The sequence below is a fragment of the Urocitellus parryii genome, chromosome 7, assembly GCF_045843805.1.
Source record: "Urocitellus parryii isolate mUroPar1 chromosome 7, mUroPar1.hap1, whole genome shotgun sequence".
Taxonomy (NCBI): domain Eukaryota; kingdom Metazoa; phylum Chordata; class Mammalia; order Rodentia; family Sciuridae; genus Urocitellus; species Urocitellus parryii.
In genome coordinates, this window is record NC_135537.1 from 150072238 (window position 1) to 150088365 (window position 16128).

The 16128-nt window shown below is 34.9% G+C and overlaps 2 protein-coding genes across 4 annotated transcripts in view; both read right to left on the reverse strand.

Moving 5' to 3' along the window:
* Brip1 (BRCA1 interacting DNA helicase 1) overlaps positions 1-8513 on the reverse strand; it is a 146183-nt gene extending 137670 nt beyond the window's left edge. Inside the window, exons 1-4 of the mRNA XM_077801069.1 lie at positions 8450-8513; positions 6614-6736; positions 4065-4176; positions 1555-1728 (exon numbers count right to left, since the gene is read on the reverse strand). Coding sequence (XP_077657195.1) covers positions 1555-1728; positions 4065-4176; positions 6614-6706 — 379 coding nt within the window. The 5' untranslated portion in view covers positions 6707-6736; positions 8450-8513. The remainder of the gene's footprint in view (positions 1-1554; positions 1729-4064; positions 4177-6613; positions 6737-8449) is intronic.
* Positions 8514-10548: 2035 nt separating this feature from the next.
* Ints2 (integrator complex subunit 2) overlaps positions 10549-16128 on the reverse strand; it is a 52042-nt gene continuing 46462 nt past the window's right edge. For all 3 annotated transcript variants that reach the window (XM_026398051.2, XM_026398052.2, XM_026398053.2), the window contains exons 21-25: positions 15021-15272; positions 14564-14671; positions 14115-14220; positions 12681-12857; positions 10549-12572 (exon numbers count right to left, since the gene is read on the reverse strand). In XM_026398051.2, the coding sequence (XP_026253836.1) occupies positions 12403-12572; positions 12681-12857; positions 14115-14220; positions 14564-14671; positions 15021-15272 (813 nt within the window). In that variant the 3' untranslated portion in view covers positions 10549-12402. The remainder of the gene's footprint in view (positions 12573-12680; positions 12858-14114; positions 14221-14563; positions 14672-15020; positions 15273-16128) is intronic.

The following is a 16128-nucleotide window of genomic DNA, read 5'->3' on the forward strand; positions in this document are numbered from 1 at the left end:
GGGAAAGGGAGTGAGAAGGGAAATTGCATGGAAATGGAAGGCGATCCTCAGGGTTATACAAAATATCATATAAGAGGTAAGGAGGGGTAAGTCAAGAGAATACAAATGGAAGACATGATTTACAGTAGAAGGGGTAGAGAGAGAAAAGGGGAGGGGAGGGGAGGGGAGGGGAGGGGGGATAGTAGACAATAGGACAGACAGCAGAATACATCAGACACTAGAAAGGCAATATGTCAATCAATGGAAGGGTAACTGATGTGATACAGCAATTTGTATACGGGGTAAAAGCGGGAGTTCATAATCCACTTGAATCAAACCGTGTAATATGATGTATTAAGAACTATGTAATGTTATGAACGACCAATAAAAAAAAAAAAAAAAAAAGAAAATAATATACTAAAACAAGAATTATGACCATATGTAAGAGCATGGATGACTCTTGCAAATACAGGTTAAGCAAAAGCAGACACTATAGAACATATATAATTCCATTTCTAAAAAGAGGCAAAATTCATCATTTCTGACAGAAGGCACCTATGGAGAGAAGGCATAGTGCCCAAAAAAGAACAGGAGAGCCTATGAGGTGTGGGTAATGTCTTTTTTTTTTTTTTTAATCTAAGTTATAGTTACATGAGTATATATTCACTTTGTGAAAATTCAAGCTATATACTAAGGATTTGCACTTATCTGTATTTAGGTTACATCTTGTCAAAGAATATACTTACAAAGAGGGTATTAGAACACAAACCAGATTTACCCTATTTGGACAATTCTCAATAATCCTGACTAACAGTAGTCAAAAGCAGAAATATTCAATATTTTTAAAAATTTTATGGTAGTGTTACTATATTTCTCTTACTCTAATAAGAACTATTTAAGGGAGGCTGCAGTTGTAGCTCAGTGGTAGAATGCGTGCCTAGCATGCATGAGGCACTGGGTTCGATCCTCAATGCCACATAAAAATAAATTAAAAAAATAAAGGAATGTGTCCATCTATAGCTAAAAATTTTTTTAAAACAAAGAACAATTTAAGGACCATACATAAAACATATCTGATTCTTACATAGAACAGAAAGCAGGCAAATTTATCAAGAATGAATAATGAGACTAAACAGATTGTGTCTTAGGATACAAACACTCTGTTTTATAAAAAGTTTAGCATATAATTAACAATACTGACTACAAATGATATCAATTTCTAATCTTTTTACAAGACCATATCAATTTCTAATCTTTTACTTTCCCTTAGATTCATCAAAAAACAATGTAAGCCAGCAAAATGTCTCAAAGGATTAACCCAAACCAAGAATTTATAAAGACCAAAGTTATTTTAAAATAATTCTAGCTGGGTATAAAATTTAGTGGTGAAGCACATGCTTAGTACGCACGAGGCCATAGGTTTCATCCGTAGCACCAAACATAAATAAATAAATAAATCCATAAAAATTATGTAGAGATACATAATTAATTATGCTAACTAAATTAAGCTTCTATCAGTAATAATTAAGGCTCCAATTACAAACAACCAGCAGACACAAGAGAAATACAATTTACCTTGACAAGTTGATGAACTGCCATTTCTTTCAGAAGGCGGTGTGCTTGGACTATTGAAATGAGGTGAAGTTCCTTGGTTCAGGTCTCTGTGTGTGAAATTCTTTGAATGGCATGTACAACAACACGACAATGGTACTTCAGTTTTTTTACTTAAGCCTTCATCCACTGGCTTCTCTAAAAATCAAAGAACCTTCATATGTAACATATCTAATTAAATAAATATTACTCTTTCTCTGCAGCTAGGGGGAGCAACCACTTCAGTCCACACAGGATTGGAAGATTTCATAGGACACAAATTTTTAGGGCAAAAACCAGGAAAGTACTAGACCTGGCAAACCTGGACAAGCTAGTCATACTATCTATAGCATTGAATTATGACAGGAGAGAAATGCTTATGTCAGGGTATTTATAGAGAAGTTACCATCAATTTCTATAATCAACAAATATCTAAGAACAAAGATTAATAATATAATAAAAGCACAACCACTAAAATGTTCACTAATACTGAAATTTATTTTAAAAATCAAGCAGGAAGGAATAAAACAAAGACCTAAAGCATATTCTCTCTTATTTTTCCTCCCAGCACTGGGGACTGAACCCATGGTCTCTATCATTGAGCTACATCCCCAGTCCTTTCAAATTTTTATTCTAGACAGAGTCTGCCTCAGTCTCCCAAGCACCACCACCATGCCTGGCTCTAAAGCATATTCTTAATTCCTACCATTTCGCTAAATGAAGAATCTCAAAGTTCAATACCCTAAATAGTAATGTAAACATATAAGGGTTATGGCACTTTTTTTCCTTCATTTTGAGATAGGGTCTTGCAAAGCTGCTTAGAGCCTCACTTAGCTGCTGAGGGTAGCTCTGAACTTGTGATCCTCCTGCCTCAGCCTCCTGAGCCAATTGAATTACAGGCTTCCAACACCACAGCTGGCTAATAATCTCATTTTCTCCCCAAAGATTAACATTACTAGAAATCAAAATGGATAATCCAAAGCTTGTAATATATTTACTTTTTAACAGTCTTGTCAGTAATACAAACATTTCCTTTTGAAGATTTATCTATATACATACATACACACCCAAAGTTAACTTCAAATTCTCCTAAAACTTTAGGTCAAAACCATCTAGTTAGGTACCTCATGTTAGGTGCAAGGCAAGCTGAACTAAGCTGTCTGCAGGGCAGGCTGAACGAATGTTAGCTACAGGATAACCCAGGGACTCAACCCCGCCTCTGTCTGGTCCTTTATCATCTGTTTGCGTCAAGTCTGAACACTCAAACTCACTCAAGGCTGAACACTCGACCCCCACCTGTCTGGTGCAACAGAAACCCACATCTGACACTTGCCTTGTCTGCTTGAAGGTCAAAGATGGCACCCTTAGCAACTACTGTATAATCCAATCACTATACACCAACAAGGCAGCTTGCAGACCCAAAGACCCCATGAGATTTTGGCTATAAAAACTCCCTCCTGCTGGGCCCTTCTCTCTTGTGCGCTCTCTCTCTCTCTCTCTTGCTCTCTGGCGAGCGCTCTTTCTCTCTCTCAAGCTCGCTCTCTCTCTCTTCTCTCACTTCCTTCTCTCACTCGCTCTCTCTCTCTTTTCTTCTTTTTCGAATTGTTGCAATCAAGAACTCTTGGTCACTCCGAGTGTTGTGGTCACTTTTCTTTCATCCCAGATGTATTCATTACTGCATCTTGAATTATATAATCTTTGAAAATTATATAATCTTCAAAAGAAGATTATAACATTTTCATAAAAGTAAATATTAATAAGCATTCTGTTAGCAAATAAAGTAAAATAGGAAATACTATGAATTTATACAAATAATACAATAAACCTCTGCTCACCTAATATCCAAACAAGTAGTTAGATCAACTAGAATTGTTTTTATGTATTCTATGTTCTAATGTTATGAAAGTCAGATAAGCAAATATATTAGAGGATCTACTCAAAAAACCCAATAATATTAGAATTATGACAGCTTCATCCCTTGCATTTTTTACAAGCCAATTATCAACAAATTATTTTCACAATGACTCTAGGCATCCAAAATACTCATGTACTCTTTTTTTTTTTTTCTTTTTGTGGTGCTGGGGATTGAACCCAGGGCCTTGTGCATGCATGGCAAGCACTCTACCAACTGAGCTATATTCCTAGCCCTTATGTACTATAATCATCAAATAAAAGGACAAATTATATTCTTTTAGGATTAAACATATTTTGCTATATTGAAACTCTTTTGAAAGATATAAAACTTATTATAAAAAAACACCTAGGGAGCTGGGGATGTGGGTCAGTTGGTAGAGTGCTTACCTCACATGCACAAGGCCCTGGGTTCAATCCCAAACACCACACACACACACACACACAAAAAAAAAGGAAAGAAACACCTTAATAGAGATTGTTTAAATTACCTAAAACATGGCTGACTCAGTCTGAATATAGTACTTTATCATATATTTTTCAGATCTCAATAAGCAACCTGAAGATATCAAGCAATTACTTACCATTAAGAGATTGTTGCCATGCTAAAGCAGAACAAAGTAAGGCTAAGCTTTTTCCACTTCCTGTGGGGCTCTCCAACAAACAATGTTGACTACCATTTAATCCTCTGACAATCTACAGATAAAGAAACCAATAAAAAGTCAATAAAAAGAGCTAGGGATATAGCTCAGTTAGTAGAGTGCTTATCTCAAATGCACAAGGCCTTGGATTCAATCCCCAGAACCACAAAAAAAAAAAAAGAAAGAAAGAAAAAGAAAAAGAAAAAAGTCAATAAACATTTTACTTTATTAGGTTTCTCTATCAGAAGTACAAATAAACAGCAAGAAGAATTCCATGGAACATAAGAATAGCACAAGGAAGAACCAATATTTAATTAAAACTAGACTTTATTCCTTTATACCTCTCCCTAAAATTATTTTGGATTTATAAGCATACCAAGCACAACAGAAGAAATGAAAAAAGCAATTTATCCTTCAATTATACAAGCACCAATCATTTCTATAAAATTAAAATACATTAGTACCTATGAATATCTTTGATGAAAATAATGGAAGATACTGTTATACAAAGTGTTACAACCACTTTGTAAAAAAAATTAACACTTTGTAGTAAAGTTGAAGATGCCAAAATCCAGTCCTATTATATAACCCAAACCTTTTCTATATGAACACATAAAAGTTCATAGCAGCATTGCTTGCTTATTGCAAAAGAATGTAAACAACCTAAATGCGCACAGGAAAATGGAGAGATAAATTCTAATATATTCATGCAATGAAATGCCATGCCACAATTAAAATGGATTAACAATCAATAGAGCTACATCTTATAAAAACTCTGGGCTAGGGATATAGCTTAATGGTAGAGTGCTTTTCCAACATGTGTGAAGTCTTCGGACTGATCCCCAGCACTGCAAAAAATAAAAAGTTCTACAGAAAAATCAAAGTTTAAAACTGCTGGGCACAAGTACATACCTGTAATCTCAGCAATTCATAAAGCTGAGCTAGGAGGATTGCACATTAGAGGACAGCATGGTCAATTTAACAAGACCCTGTCTCAAAATTTAAAAAAGCACTAGAAAGTAAAAATAATAATAAAAAAGCACTGGAGGAGGCTGGGATTTTAGCTCAGTAGTAGAGTGCTTGCCTTGCACATGTGAGGCACTGGGTTCAATCCTCAGCACTGCATAAAAATAAAGAAAGTAAAGGTATTGTGTTCATCTGCAACTAAAAAAAATGTTTTAAAAAAAAAAAAAAAGCACTGGAGGGCTGGAGTTGTAGTTCAGTGGTGGAGGGCTAGAGTCGTAGCTCAGTGGTGGAGCAATTGCCTTGTGGGGCACTGGATTCAATTCTAAGCACTGCATATAAATAAGTAAAATAAACAAATAAAATAAAGGTCCATCAACAACTAAAAAAATTTTTAAAAAAGCACTGGAGAGAGGCTGGGGTTGTGGCCCAGTGGTGGAGTACTTACCTAGAACATGCGGGGCTCTGGGTTCGATCCTTAGTACCACATAGAAATAAATAAATAAAAATGCAGGCATTGTGTCCAACTACAACTAAAAAATATTTTTTAAAAAAAGCACTGGAGGGGTTGGGGTTATGGCTCATCAGTAGAGCGCTCGCCTCACACATGCAAGGCCCTGGGTTCGATCCTCAGCACCACATAAAATAAATAAATAAATAAATAAATAAATAAATAAATAAATAAATAAAATAAAGATATTGTGTCCAACTACAAAAAAAAAATATTAAAAAAAAAGCACTGGAGATATATCTCAGTGGTAGAGCACCAATGAGTTCAATCCCCACTACCACCAGACGAAAATTCTAAAACCACTGGAAACACAAAGAACAAATTCAGAATATTAATAATCTGATATAGGGTAAATATGACCCAAATATTAAGATTTAAAAGCTGGAAAGCTGATTTACTCAAATGTGTGTATTAATTTTCTAGATAATTAAAATACAATTAGCCTCTGTATACATGTTCTGTGTTTATGGATTGAACAAACAGCAAATCAAAAATATTCATAAAACAACTATTTACACAGTATTTACATTATATTAGGCATAGGTGATCTAGAGATTAAATGACTGATATATGCAAATAGTGTACTGTTTTATATATAATAATATATAATAATAATTAATAATATATAAGAATATATATATAATCTGCAGATTTTGGTATAGGAAGTAGGTCTTAGAACTAATCTTGCACAGATACTTAGATACTATACTGCAAAGAAAAATACTATTTGTAAAATTCAATGTTTCTGTAGAAAACATTAATTTATTAAATAGAAATTCCAAATGAGCTGAGGACATTCTTCAGAAAGTTCTTCCCTGGATACTAACTATAGTCATATACAGTTCAGTATTGATCAATATTAATTTTTCCAAAGGTTAGGTGTTTTTCCAAATGAACCCAGCAAATATTATCTATCTAAACACTATCTGAGAATATGACTATAGTCACATACTCAATGTATTATGTTACAAACCATAAGTATCTATATCTAAAAGACTTAACTGCTGAAAACACTTACGGAATTCATCATAGCAAGCTGTGATGGGTAAGCTTTACAAGGAAATTTGATCTTCACTCCGCAAATTGTATATTCAGACCACATGGAGGACATCCTGCTTTCTTGTTTACTTTAGATTCCTAACTGCAACAGAAATGAAAATCAATATCGAAACAGTATCATTCTAAGAAAACCAGACACCCAACAGTAAAACAGAAGTCTAGAAATAAAAACTGGGATTAGTGGATTAGTAAGTGTATAAACAAAACAAAGAGAAGCAAAATAAATTTCCTATACTTATAAATAAATCAGTGGTCAAGAACATGTTTTAAGAGTGACAGGTCTGACATGGTGGCACATGCCTGTAATCCAAGTAATTCAGAAAGATGAGGCAGGAGGATTGGAAGTTCAAGGTCAGCAACTTATCAAGACCCTTAGTAACTTAGTGAGACTGTGTCTCAAAATAAAACAAAAGGGATGGGGATACAGCTCAGTGGTAGAGCACCCCTTGGTTCAATCCCCAGTATCACCTAAAAAAGAAAAAAGTCTGACAAATCTGGATTTGTATCTCTACCCTACCATGTATTCATTGTGTGACTGTGGGGTTTACTTTTCTAGACTTTGATATCCTCATCCATAAAATAAAGATAGTAACAATATCTAACCCATAATACATAACTTAATAATTGTTATTCTTATTTTGGTTATATTGTTATAATCAATCTACCAATAAGTTCCTAAGGCAACTTTCTCCAATTCCATAGCACCACTCTTTTTCTCCTATTCTATTCCTGTTTCCTCTTCCTGAAGTTCTCCAATTAGAAGGGGAAAGCTGAGGACCAGGTTTCAGGAAACATAGATTCTAGATGAGGTCCTGAAAGTTCTCAGATAAATTATCTTTAACATGTCTTTTCACTTCTCTGGTCTAAGATCCATGTCTGCAATAATCCCTAATTTTAAAATTGTTGTCAGGGAGAAAGTACCTTCAGCCCTAATTTTAAAATTGTTGTCAGGGAGAAAGTACCTTCAGACATAGTAGGTACTCAATAATTCTTATTTAAAAGTCAGTAAACTATAATGGAAAGAAGATGGGCCTTGGAGTAAGGTAAATTCAAGTTTGAATTCCAGTATGTGAATCACTTAACCTCTTTCTCAAACCTTGTTTGTGAAAATTATCCAAGACAGAATGTTCATAACCCAGTATCTGACAGAGATATGATTTACTTTAATCCTCATCTCTTTTAAACCACTTTCTTAACTGAGAATCCATAGATGTTATTCTGAGAATGTAACCTCTTAAAATTGCATGCAGAAATTCCTCTGCATGATTGCATTTTTCTGAAGAGAAAGTTCATAGATCTCTCTTCCAATTCATATATCCTACAGAAATTAAAAAAGGGGAAAATTATATACATTTACACACACACACACACACACACACTTTTATCAATTAAGAAATTTTTGCAATCGTGAAAAAAGTGTTAAATTCAACCTGGGAATAGAGATAGTTAAAATAGCTATTATGAAGCCAAAAACAGCCTTCACCAGTTTGTGTTTCAAAAGAAGTTAAGAATCACTGCATTTTCCAGTTCTAAAAAGGATTCTGTGATTCCATTTGTGAAGCTCTGAGAATGAGGTTTAGTGCAATCGAACATCAATCTAAATCCAGACGCAGGCCTATTCAATCACATCCCTGGCCGGGCGGTGGCAACGTTCGTCTCATAAAGAAGCAGCTTCCCCTACCGACGGCAAAAGGACAAACAAACCGTTCAGCCTCCCGCCAAGAGGCAAAGAGGGCCCAGGGCTCACGTCATGCCTGTGCTCAAAGGAGGTAAGGATGGGTTCCCTTCCCCTTACCTCCCGCGGTCAACTGAGGTCCCGCGGCCTAGGTGATCTGGTCCACCCAGGAGAGCGGGAGAGGCTGCCAAGACCTTGGCAGAGGAACCCTGCTTGGCGCCCTTCCCCCAGACTTCCCGCAGACATGCCTGAGCTGAGGGGAAACAGAAGCAACGCGGACTGGGCTCCAACTCATGGCGGGGAGGATAACATCTTTGAGAGCAAATAATGCAGACCTCCTAGCAGAGAAAAAATGGCGCAAGCCTTAACTCTCTTTTCCTCGCAGACTACTACTCCCTGGTGTGTCGCGAGTTCCAGTCGCTTTACCTCTTCCCGGCTCCAGTTCTCAGTCCTCTCAGCACAACTCCGAATGAGTTCCCGCTTCCCACCCCCTTGACTCCCAACACCCAATCGCCGAGAGACCTCACACAACCAATCACCCGCCAAGACCGGAAAGCAAGTAGCCAATCCCAGCGAGGGGTTAGGGGGCGAAAACTCTAGCACCCAATGGAAACCTCCGAAATAAGAACCGACCCAATGTTCTTGGAGGCGCCAGAAAGCAGCCACGGTAGAGGGAAGAGTGCACTGGTGTAAACCCCAGGGGTTTCTGTAAAGAAAAATCGCCTTCTCGGCTCATCTTTTCAAATTGATAGGGGTTAGCCGTGCAGCCAATTCCCTGGAAACTAACGCTCATTTTGAAGGTCCGTAAACCAAAGAAAGGATACATCTTTCTAAGCCTTACCAAGCTCTTCTCTGGTGCCGCTCAATTTGAATCTCCCAACTTTACAGGAGCCATAGTATTAAAAAAAAAAAAAAGAAAGAAAGAAAAAGAAAAAAAACGGAATTGCTAGACTATTGAACCAAACTAGGCGAAAAGATTCTGACAATTGGCAGTTTCAAAATCAAGGCTTTCCCGGATGATAGAATCTGCCAGAGATAATGCTCTCCAAAGTCTCCAGCAACAGATAAATCACTTCTTCTTACTTTAACGCTTATTTGCTTTCCATCCTTCCTAAAACCAGTGAATTCTTCTTTGCCATGTACAATTCAGTTTCGTCGAGGTAGGGAGTTAGGCTTGATCTCGCCAAATTTATTTATTGTTCTTTGTTTAAATTCTGTATGACCAACAGGGTGCTTACCTGTAACCCCAGCTACTCAAGATTGAGGTAGGAGGATCTCAAAGTTTCCTGTCTCAAAAATCTGGAGGCATAACTCAGTGGTAGAGCACCCCTGGGTTCGACTCCCAGTACTGGGGGAAAAAAATCTGTGTAACCTACACTTGACTCAAATACTATTATCCCAAAAAGGCAAAATCTGAGAGGGTTTCTTAAATTCATATGACTAGTTTGGGGAGGGAGGTTTGCTGGGAGTAGGGAGCAGAAGACATTCAAAGTTCAGTTTACTGCATATCCTCAAAATAACAAAACTTGTCATATAAATAAATTATGCCGGTTAACCTAGTAATCTCAGACCCAGAAATGTGTCCCAAAGACATAATGTAAAAGAAAAAAAAGGTGGTAATACCTCATATTTGTAATACTATTTACCTATTTGTAATACTGCCAAAAAAATTAGATTTCCCATTTTAGGATATAGTTATATCAATTAAATAAATTATGAAGCCAATAAAATTATTTTAAAAATTAAACTACTTGCAAGAAAAAATATCCTATAAAGTGAAAAAATCAGACTCCATGTTGAATGTTAAGAATTTAGTAATGTGAAAATACATATGGATAACAAAGGAGTAATTTACTATTACAAAGGGATGAAGAATAATTTATCTTAAAAAATCCTTAAAAGAAACTGCAGATTGTTATTTTCCTCTTACCATTTTTTAAAAGATCAAATTATTGAAGTAACTGCTCCAGGGTTAACTATCATATTCCTGACTTAAATTCCAAAGGCTTTCAATTAACTCTAACCTCTTATTGCCATTTAATGTGTGGGGCATAACAGAAAGTGATATACCTAAGTTCTGGAACCAGGCAATCCTGGACTTCAATACCTTCAGCTGTTCCTTTCAGGGTTACAACTATTATGGAATGAAACACCAAAAACTAAGTTCATTTGATAAAGAATATGAATGTTTATAAATCAATATCCAAAATAGCTGCACACATCTGTTTTCACTTGAATAAAAAAAATCATTGTGACAAATTTTGTAACCTTAACTTAAAATACATGAATATTAACATTTACTAATATATTTACACATTTATTTACATCATCATCAACAAAGCTGATGAAAAACAGCATGTTATTATTTTAACACAGCAGGTTTTGACCAATCTTTGAAAAATCAATCCAGAAAATGTGCACTGCATTTAGTTAGAAAACATACTTCAACCTTTTCTGAAGTCCTAAGAGGTACCTATTCACACAAAATATTCCAAGGCCTCAGTTTAAAAATAAAACAGGAGCAGCTGTATTTAATCTTATGAGACTACAAAACTGCCTTGTTTAAAAATATGAAAATTCTTGTGGTATTTTTTCATCATACTCTTTTATTCTTCACATCAAAATTACTTAATTACATTAAGCATCTAATAAAAAGTTACAAATATTCTATCACACATGATACTATACACTCCATGATTGGAAACAGCTACAAACTAGTTTTTATAGAATATCATTATGAGGTAGGGCCAGTAGTAACCCCATTTTACAAAGAAGGAAAATGAGATGTGACTATTTGCTAGTGAAAAGGTTTGAAGTTAAATTTCTTTCCTTAAAAAACACTTTATTAGCTTGCTTAACTTCTTTACCAGTGAAAAGGCTTGTGTCAAGCCAGGGCAGGGTGGGTTGGGGTGGGGGACAATTGAGGTATATCCCAGAGAGCAAAGAGAAGTACCTTCTACAATGGATACTTAATTTTTTTTTTAAAAGAAAAATGTGGATTATGGTTTTCTTAATGCACCTACCTAATCAATGGGAGTTACTAACAGAGAACTGCAAAATCCTTCAGCAAGACAGTATTTGCCACATTTTAATTTTTCCTGAGGTTTAAACACTGTATAATATTTTCTCAAAGATCTCAAAGGAAAATGTGAATCATAATCCTGATGATAAACCAAGAGCTCTTTAATCCAGTGGGTTTTATTGCTCTAAGTTTCTTTTAATTTGATATATATTCCCATCTCTGAGAATTAGATAAGTTAATAAAGCATTATAAAAATAAATGTAAAAAATAAAATAAATGAGACTTCCTTTCAGGTTCTTCTCCGCACAGAGATGTTTCTGTAAACACTTTTAAACTAGTATCTTCAAATTCCAAATTATTCAAGTATCTCTTCAAACATATGGCTTCATACATTAGTAAAAATTAAAGCAAATATTTGAAATCTTTAAATCATCACCTGTAATTCTATGGAAATCACTTACAGAAGCTACTTGCCTTTTGTTTAAAGCCTTAATACTGTTTCTTGAGAACTAGAATATCAATCTGCATTACTATTACTTGTATTACAAGTCTTGGGATTTCTATTTGGATATTTAACTCCTAATTTTTCCTGAATTCTCCCTTTGCTTAATCCCTTTTTCACCCTCCCATCCTTTGATCTTTGTCATACTCTGTTACAAGCCCAGGGGTAAAACACTAGGGCTACCCACACACTCATTTTTATGAGAAACATTAAATTAAAGGCATGGCAGTCTTTCTTTGCTTCAAAAGCTAAGTACAAGGCCAAATTCCCATTCCAGTAATGAGTTTCTTAAATGTGTTCCCAATGGTAAAAAAGCTCAGCTACAACATAAACATACCAGCAAAGTAGATCCAAAGACGTGCCAATCAAATACAAGCAAGCATAATTCTCAGAGAGTTCTAAATTGTATTCATGTTGAACTGAATCAATTCAGCAATTCCAAGACATTACTGCTCCCGCTCAGTTTAGAGCTGCTATAAGATGCAGATTCATGATGGATAAATGCAGTGAACAGCTTCGTTTTTTGTTTTTTGATTCAAAATTTTTTTTTTAAATTCCACTAACACTCATGTTTATTATTTCAATTATTGTACTCTCAATACAATGACAGAGCTGTACATCAGGATCCATGCTTCCGGTGTCCCTGGATCCATTTTTGTAAGATGAATCTTTACAGATTCGAGACCATCCACTTGGTTTCTCCTTTATTTGTTGAAGACCTAAAGTGCATAAAGAAAGAAAAACAAATTAAGCCAAGAAATCTGGAAAGTAATCTGCCTTCTCATTTAAAATACTTAGATGACTTCTGAACGTGAGTTATCACTTACGTGTAATGATTGGGTCAATGTCTCTTGTCTGAGTGGCAACATCAGAGGCACAAACTTGTCCTATTTGAATCAGCAAAGACATAATATCCTCATACAGTGGAGGAAATGCTCGACAAAAAGACACTAAACTTGGAAGAGTTGGCATGAAAAAAGCATACCGTTTAGCCTGTGTTAAAACTGTTGGAAAGAAATCAAATAGAATTTTTTTTACTTTGCAAATATAAATTCTACATACACAGCTTATACAACAAACTAAGGCCCCTATTCTATACTAGAGATACTGTTAGAGCTCACAATCTAGTCAAACATCCAAGATATAAATATTTATTGTGCCCAAGCACAATTTTATGAATGAGGAAAATACTATTATGACATCCATTTTACATATGAGAAAATTTAAATAAACCTTAGTTAAAAAAAAAAAAAAACTTGTTCCAAGTCACACAGCCATTTAGTGGTGAAACTGGGATTGAATTCAGGTAATATAAACTCTGAACCATTACAAATAATTATGAGGCAAATAAAATGAAAAGAAAAATGAACAGAGTAGCCTGGGGAACACAAAGAAAGAATACTAAATTAACTAAATTTAATTAATTAAATAACTTTAAAGGATTGAATTATTGTTCATATATGTTTTGAAAATTTTTTTAGTTGTAGACGAACACATACTTTTATTTATTTATTTTTATGTGGTACTGAGGATTGAACCCAGTGCCTCACACATGCTAAGCACAGCCCAGTCCACATATTTTAAAGTAGTTTATTTTCATACTATTTTACTCTACAAACCCGAAAGTGGTAAAAATGTTAGGATATGTTTTAAAACTTAAGAAAGCAAATAATATATTTATGTGTTCTTTTTTTAAAAAAGAGAGAGAGAGAGAGAGAGAGAGAGAGAGAACTTTAGTATTTATTTTTTAGTTTTCGGGGGACACAACATCTTTGTATGTGGTGCTGAGGATAGAACCCGGGCCGCACGCATGCCAGGCAAGCGCGCTACCGCTTGAGCCACATCCCCAGCCCCTTTATATGTTCTTTATACATATGATTATATTTTTCTGGAACTCCTAAGCATGTGTAATAAATCCTAGCTTGTTTTCTACTGACATAATTATATTCACAAACTATATTTGACTTCCATTTACAAGATTTGGAAAATTTAGTCTACTGTAAATCTGTATTCTTACTCATTCACAAAATAAAAGATACAATTTGCCTACCTATTCATCTCTTCTATATAATAAATCACATTTCTAAATAGAAAATTTTTGTAAAGAATAAAACAAAGATGGTGTAATTAAACCAATAATGAAATATATTCCATCATACTGTTTCACATTAACACAAAAAAAACCGAGTCACTAAATTCAGAAAATACACTTACTAATGTATGTTAGAAATTTTTGTTATTGATGTTGACTGTCTACAAACCTGTCAGCAAAGTTCCCATGACATTCACAGCTAAGCGCGCCACACTAAGTGATTTTGGTAATGCATACTGGATACACAAGTGGGAAAGCAACTGGATAGCAAATATCTGTAATATAAAATCCAAGTGTTACATATTTCTCCTTTTTTTTTTTTGGGCCCAGGGGCACTTAACCAATGAGCCACATCCCTAGCCCTTTTCTTTTTTAGTTTGAGTAGTCTCACTAAATTGCTTAGGACCTCATAAAGTTGCTGAGGCTGGCTTGGAACTTGTGATCTTCCTGCATCCCAAGATGCTGGGGTTACAGGCATGCACCAACAACACCAACGAAAATGTTACATATTTCTCAAGAAAAAATTTTAAGTATTAAAAATTATAAAATGTTTTTATATAATTAGGAACATTCCAGAGTTAAATCAAAATTTTCTTAAAGCTCAAAAATGTTTATTACCTGTTTTTCAAGTTCTGGCTGTGCAATAAGTTCAGGTATAAAATCCAGACAGATGTGCATAGATGGAATACCTGCGACTGTCAGAGGCAAAAGTTCACATGGATAACCCTATCTCAACAAGAAAGGGGAAAAAGTTAAAAATAACTATGTCAAATAAATTAGATAAAAACATAAATGAAAGGTTTACTTCTTTTCTGCAAAAAATGATCAGAAGGCTACAGTGCCTGACATGTATCCTGGCATTAAAATTTTCTGATGAACAAGAATAGAGATAAATTATTTGAATACTTTATTAGGTTGAAAAAAATCATAAAAATTTGAATTTTTCTCTATATTGTGAAGGACTATGATCATTTATATTACTCTAATTTCTAACTGACCTCTATTAAGTTAGTATTCAAAACACCCAATATATATAAAGTTCAACCAACCACACAGGAACTCTTTGAAAACACACCTGAAAATGAACAAGTTTAGCAATGTTGGGATCTGCAATGTACATTTGGTGCAACAGACAACAGATAAGGCACTGAACTTCTCGAAGGTTACAGAGCAAATTGTCTTCTCCTTCCTCTATTTCTTTATTTGGTGTGCTGGTGGTAATGACACTTTGAACATTCCTTAGCAAACTGTCTGGATTGACACCTTTTGCTTTTTCCTCTTCAGTAGGTAAACAAATCTCTAAGAGAATCTGGACAGCTGCACTATCCTACAAGCAAATGAAACAGAATGAAGGTAAGAAGTTTTTGAAATGGTGATTTCAAAACCCTATCTGTTTTTTCTTTTCACATGAACAGAAATTACAAAACAAGTCGTTTCTTAAAATATACACAAACTGTATGTTTTAGAACAGAAGTGAGCGATTTATGGAGCAGTGGTTTTCACTTCTTTAGGGTCATGAACCCCTTAAGAATCAAAATGAAACTATATACTTTCTTCCCATAACATATATAAACAAACACAATGCATAATCTCAGAGGTCATATATTTCTAAGGCAGATCCATAGACTCCAGTTTAAGAACTTGGACTAGAGGGGTACTCTGATTCACTGACATCCAAAACTGGCCCTAGCCCAAAATAACTTCTATCAAAATATCCCTTTCTTCTTCTTTATCTCCTACTTTTCCCAGGATCTGAACTATATTGCCCTCTTTTTCTCATGTGGCTATCAATTAATTAATTTCTCTGAAATTAATAATAATAGTAATAATAATAATTAATGCCTAAGTCACTTCCCATATCTCTTTTCCATTTCAACTTGAAGACAGGCTCTTTAGTGGCCCTAGTTTTGCAAGAGATCATACCTCATAATCCCATCTACCTACACAACTCACTGTGGCTCAGCCTATAAGCTTTAAAAATAAATAAATAAATTTATTTATTTATTTATTTATTTATTTATTTATTTTTTAGTTTTAGATGGATACAATAACTTTATTTTACATTTATGTGGTGCTGAGGTTTGAACCCAGGGCCTCATGCATGGTAGGCAAGCACTCTTCCACTGAGCCACAATCCCAACCCTCAGCCTACAAGCTTGAATGTCATTTCATAGAACAACAGC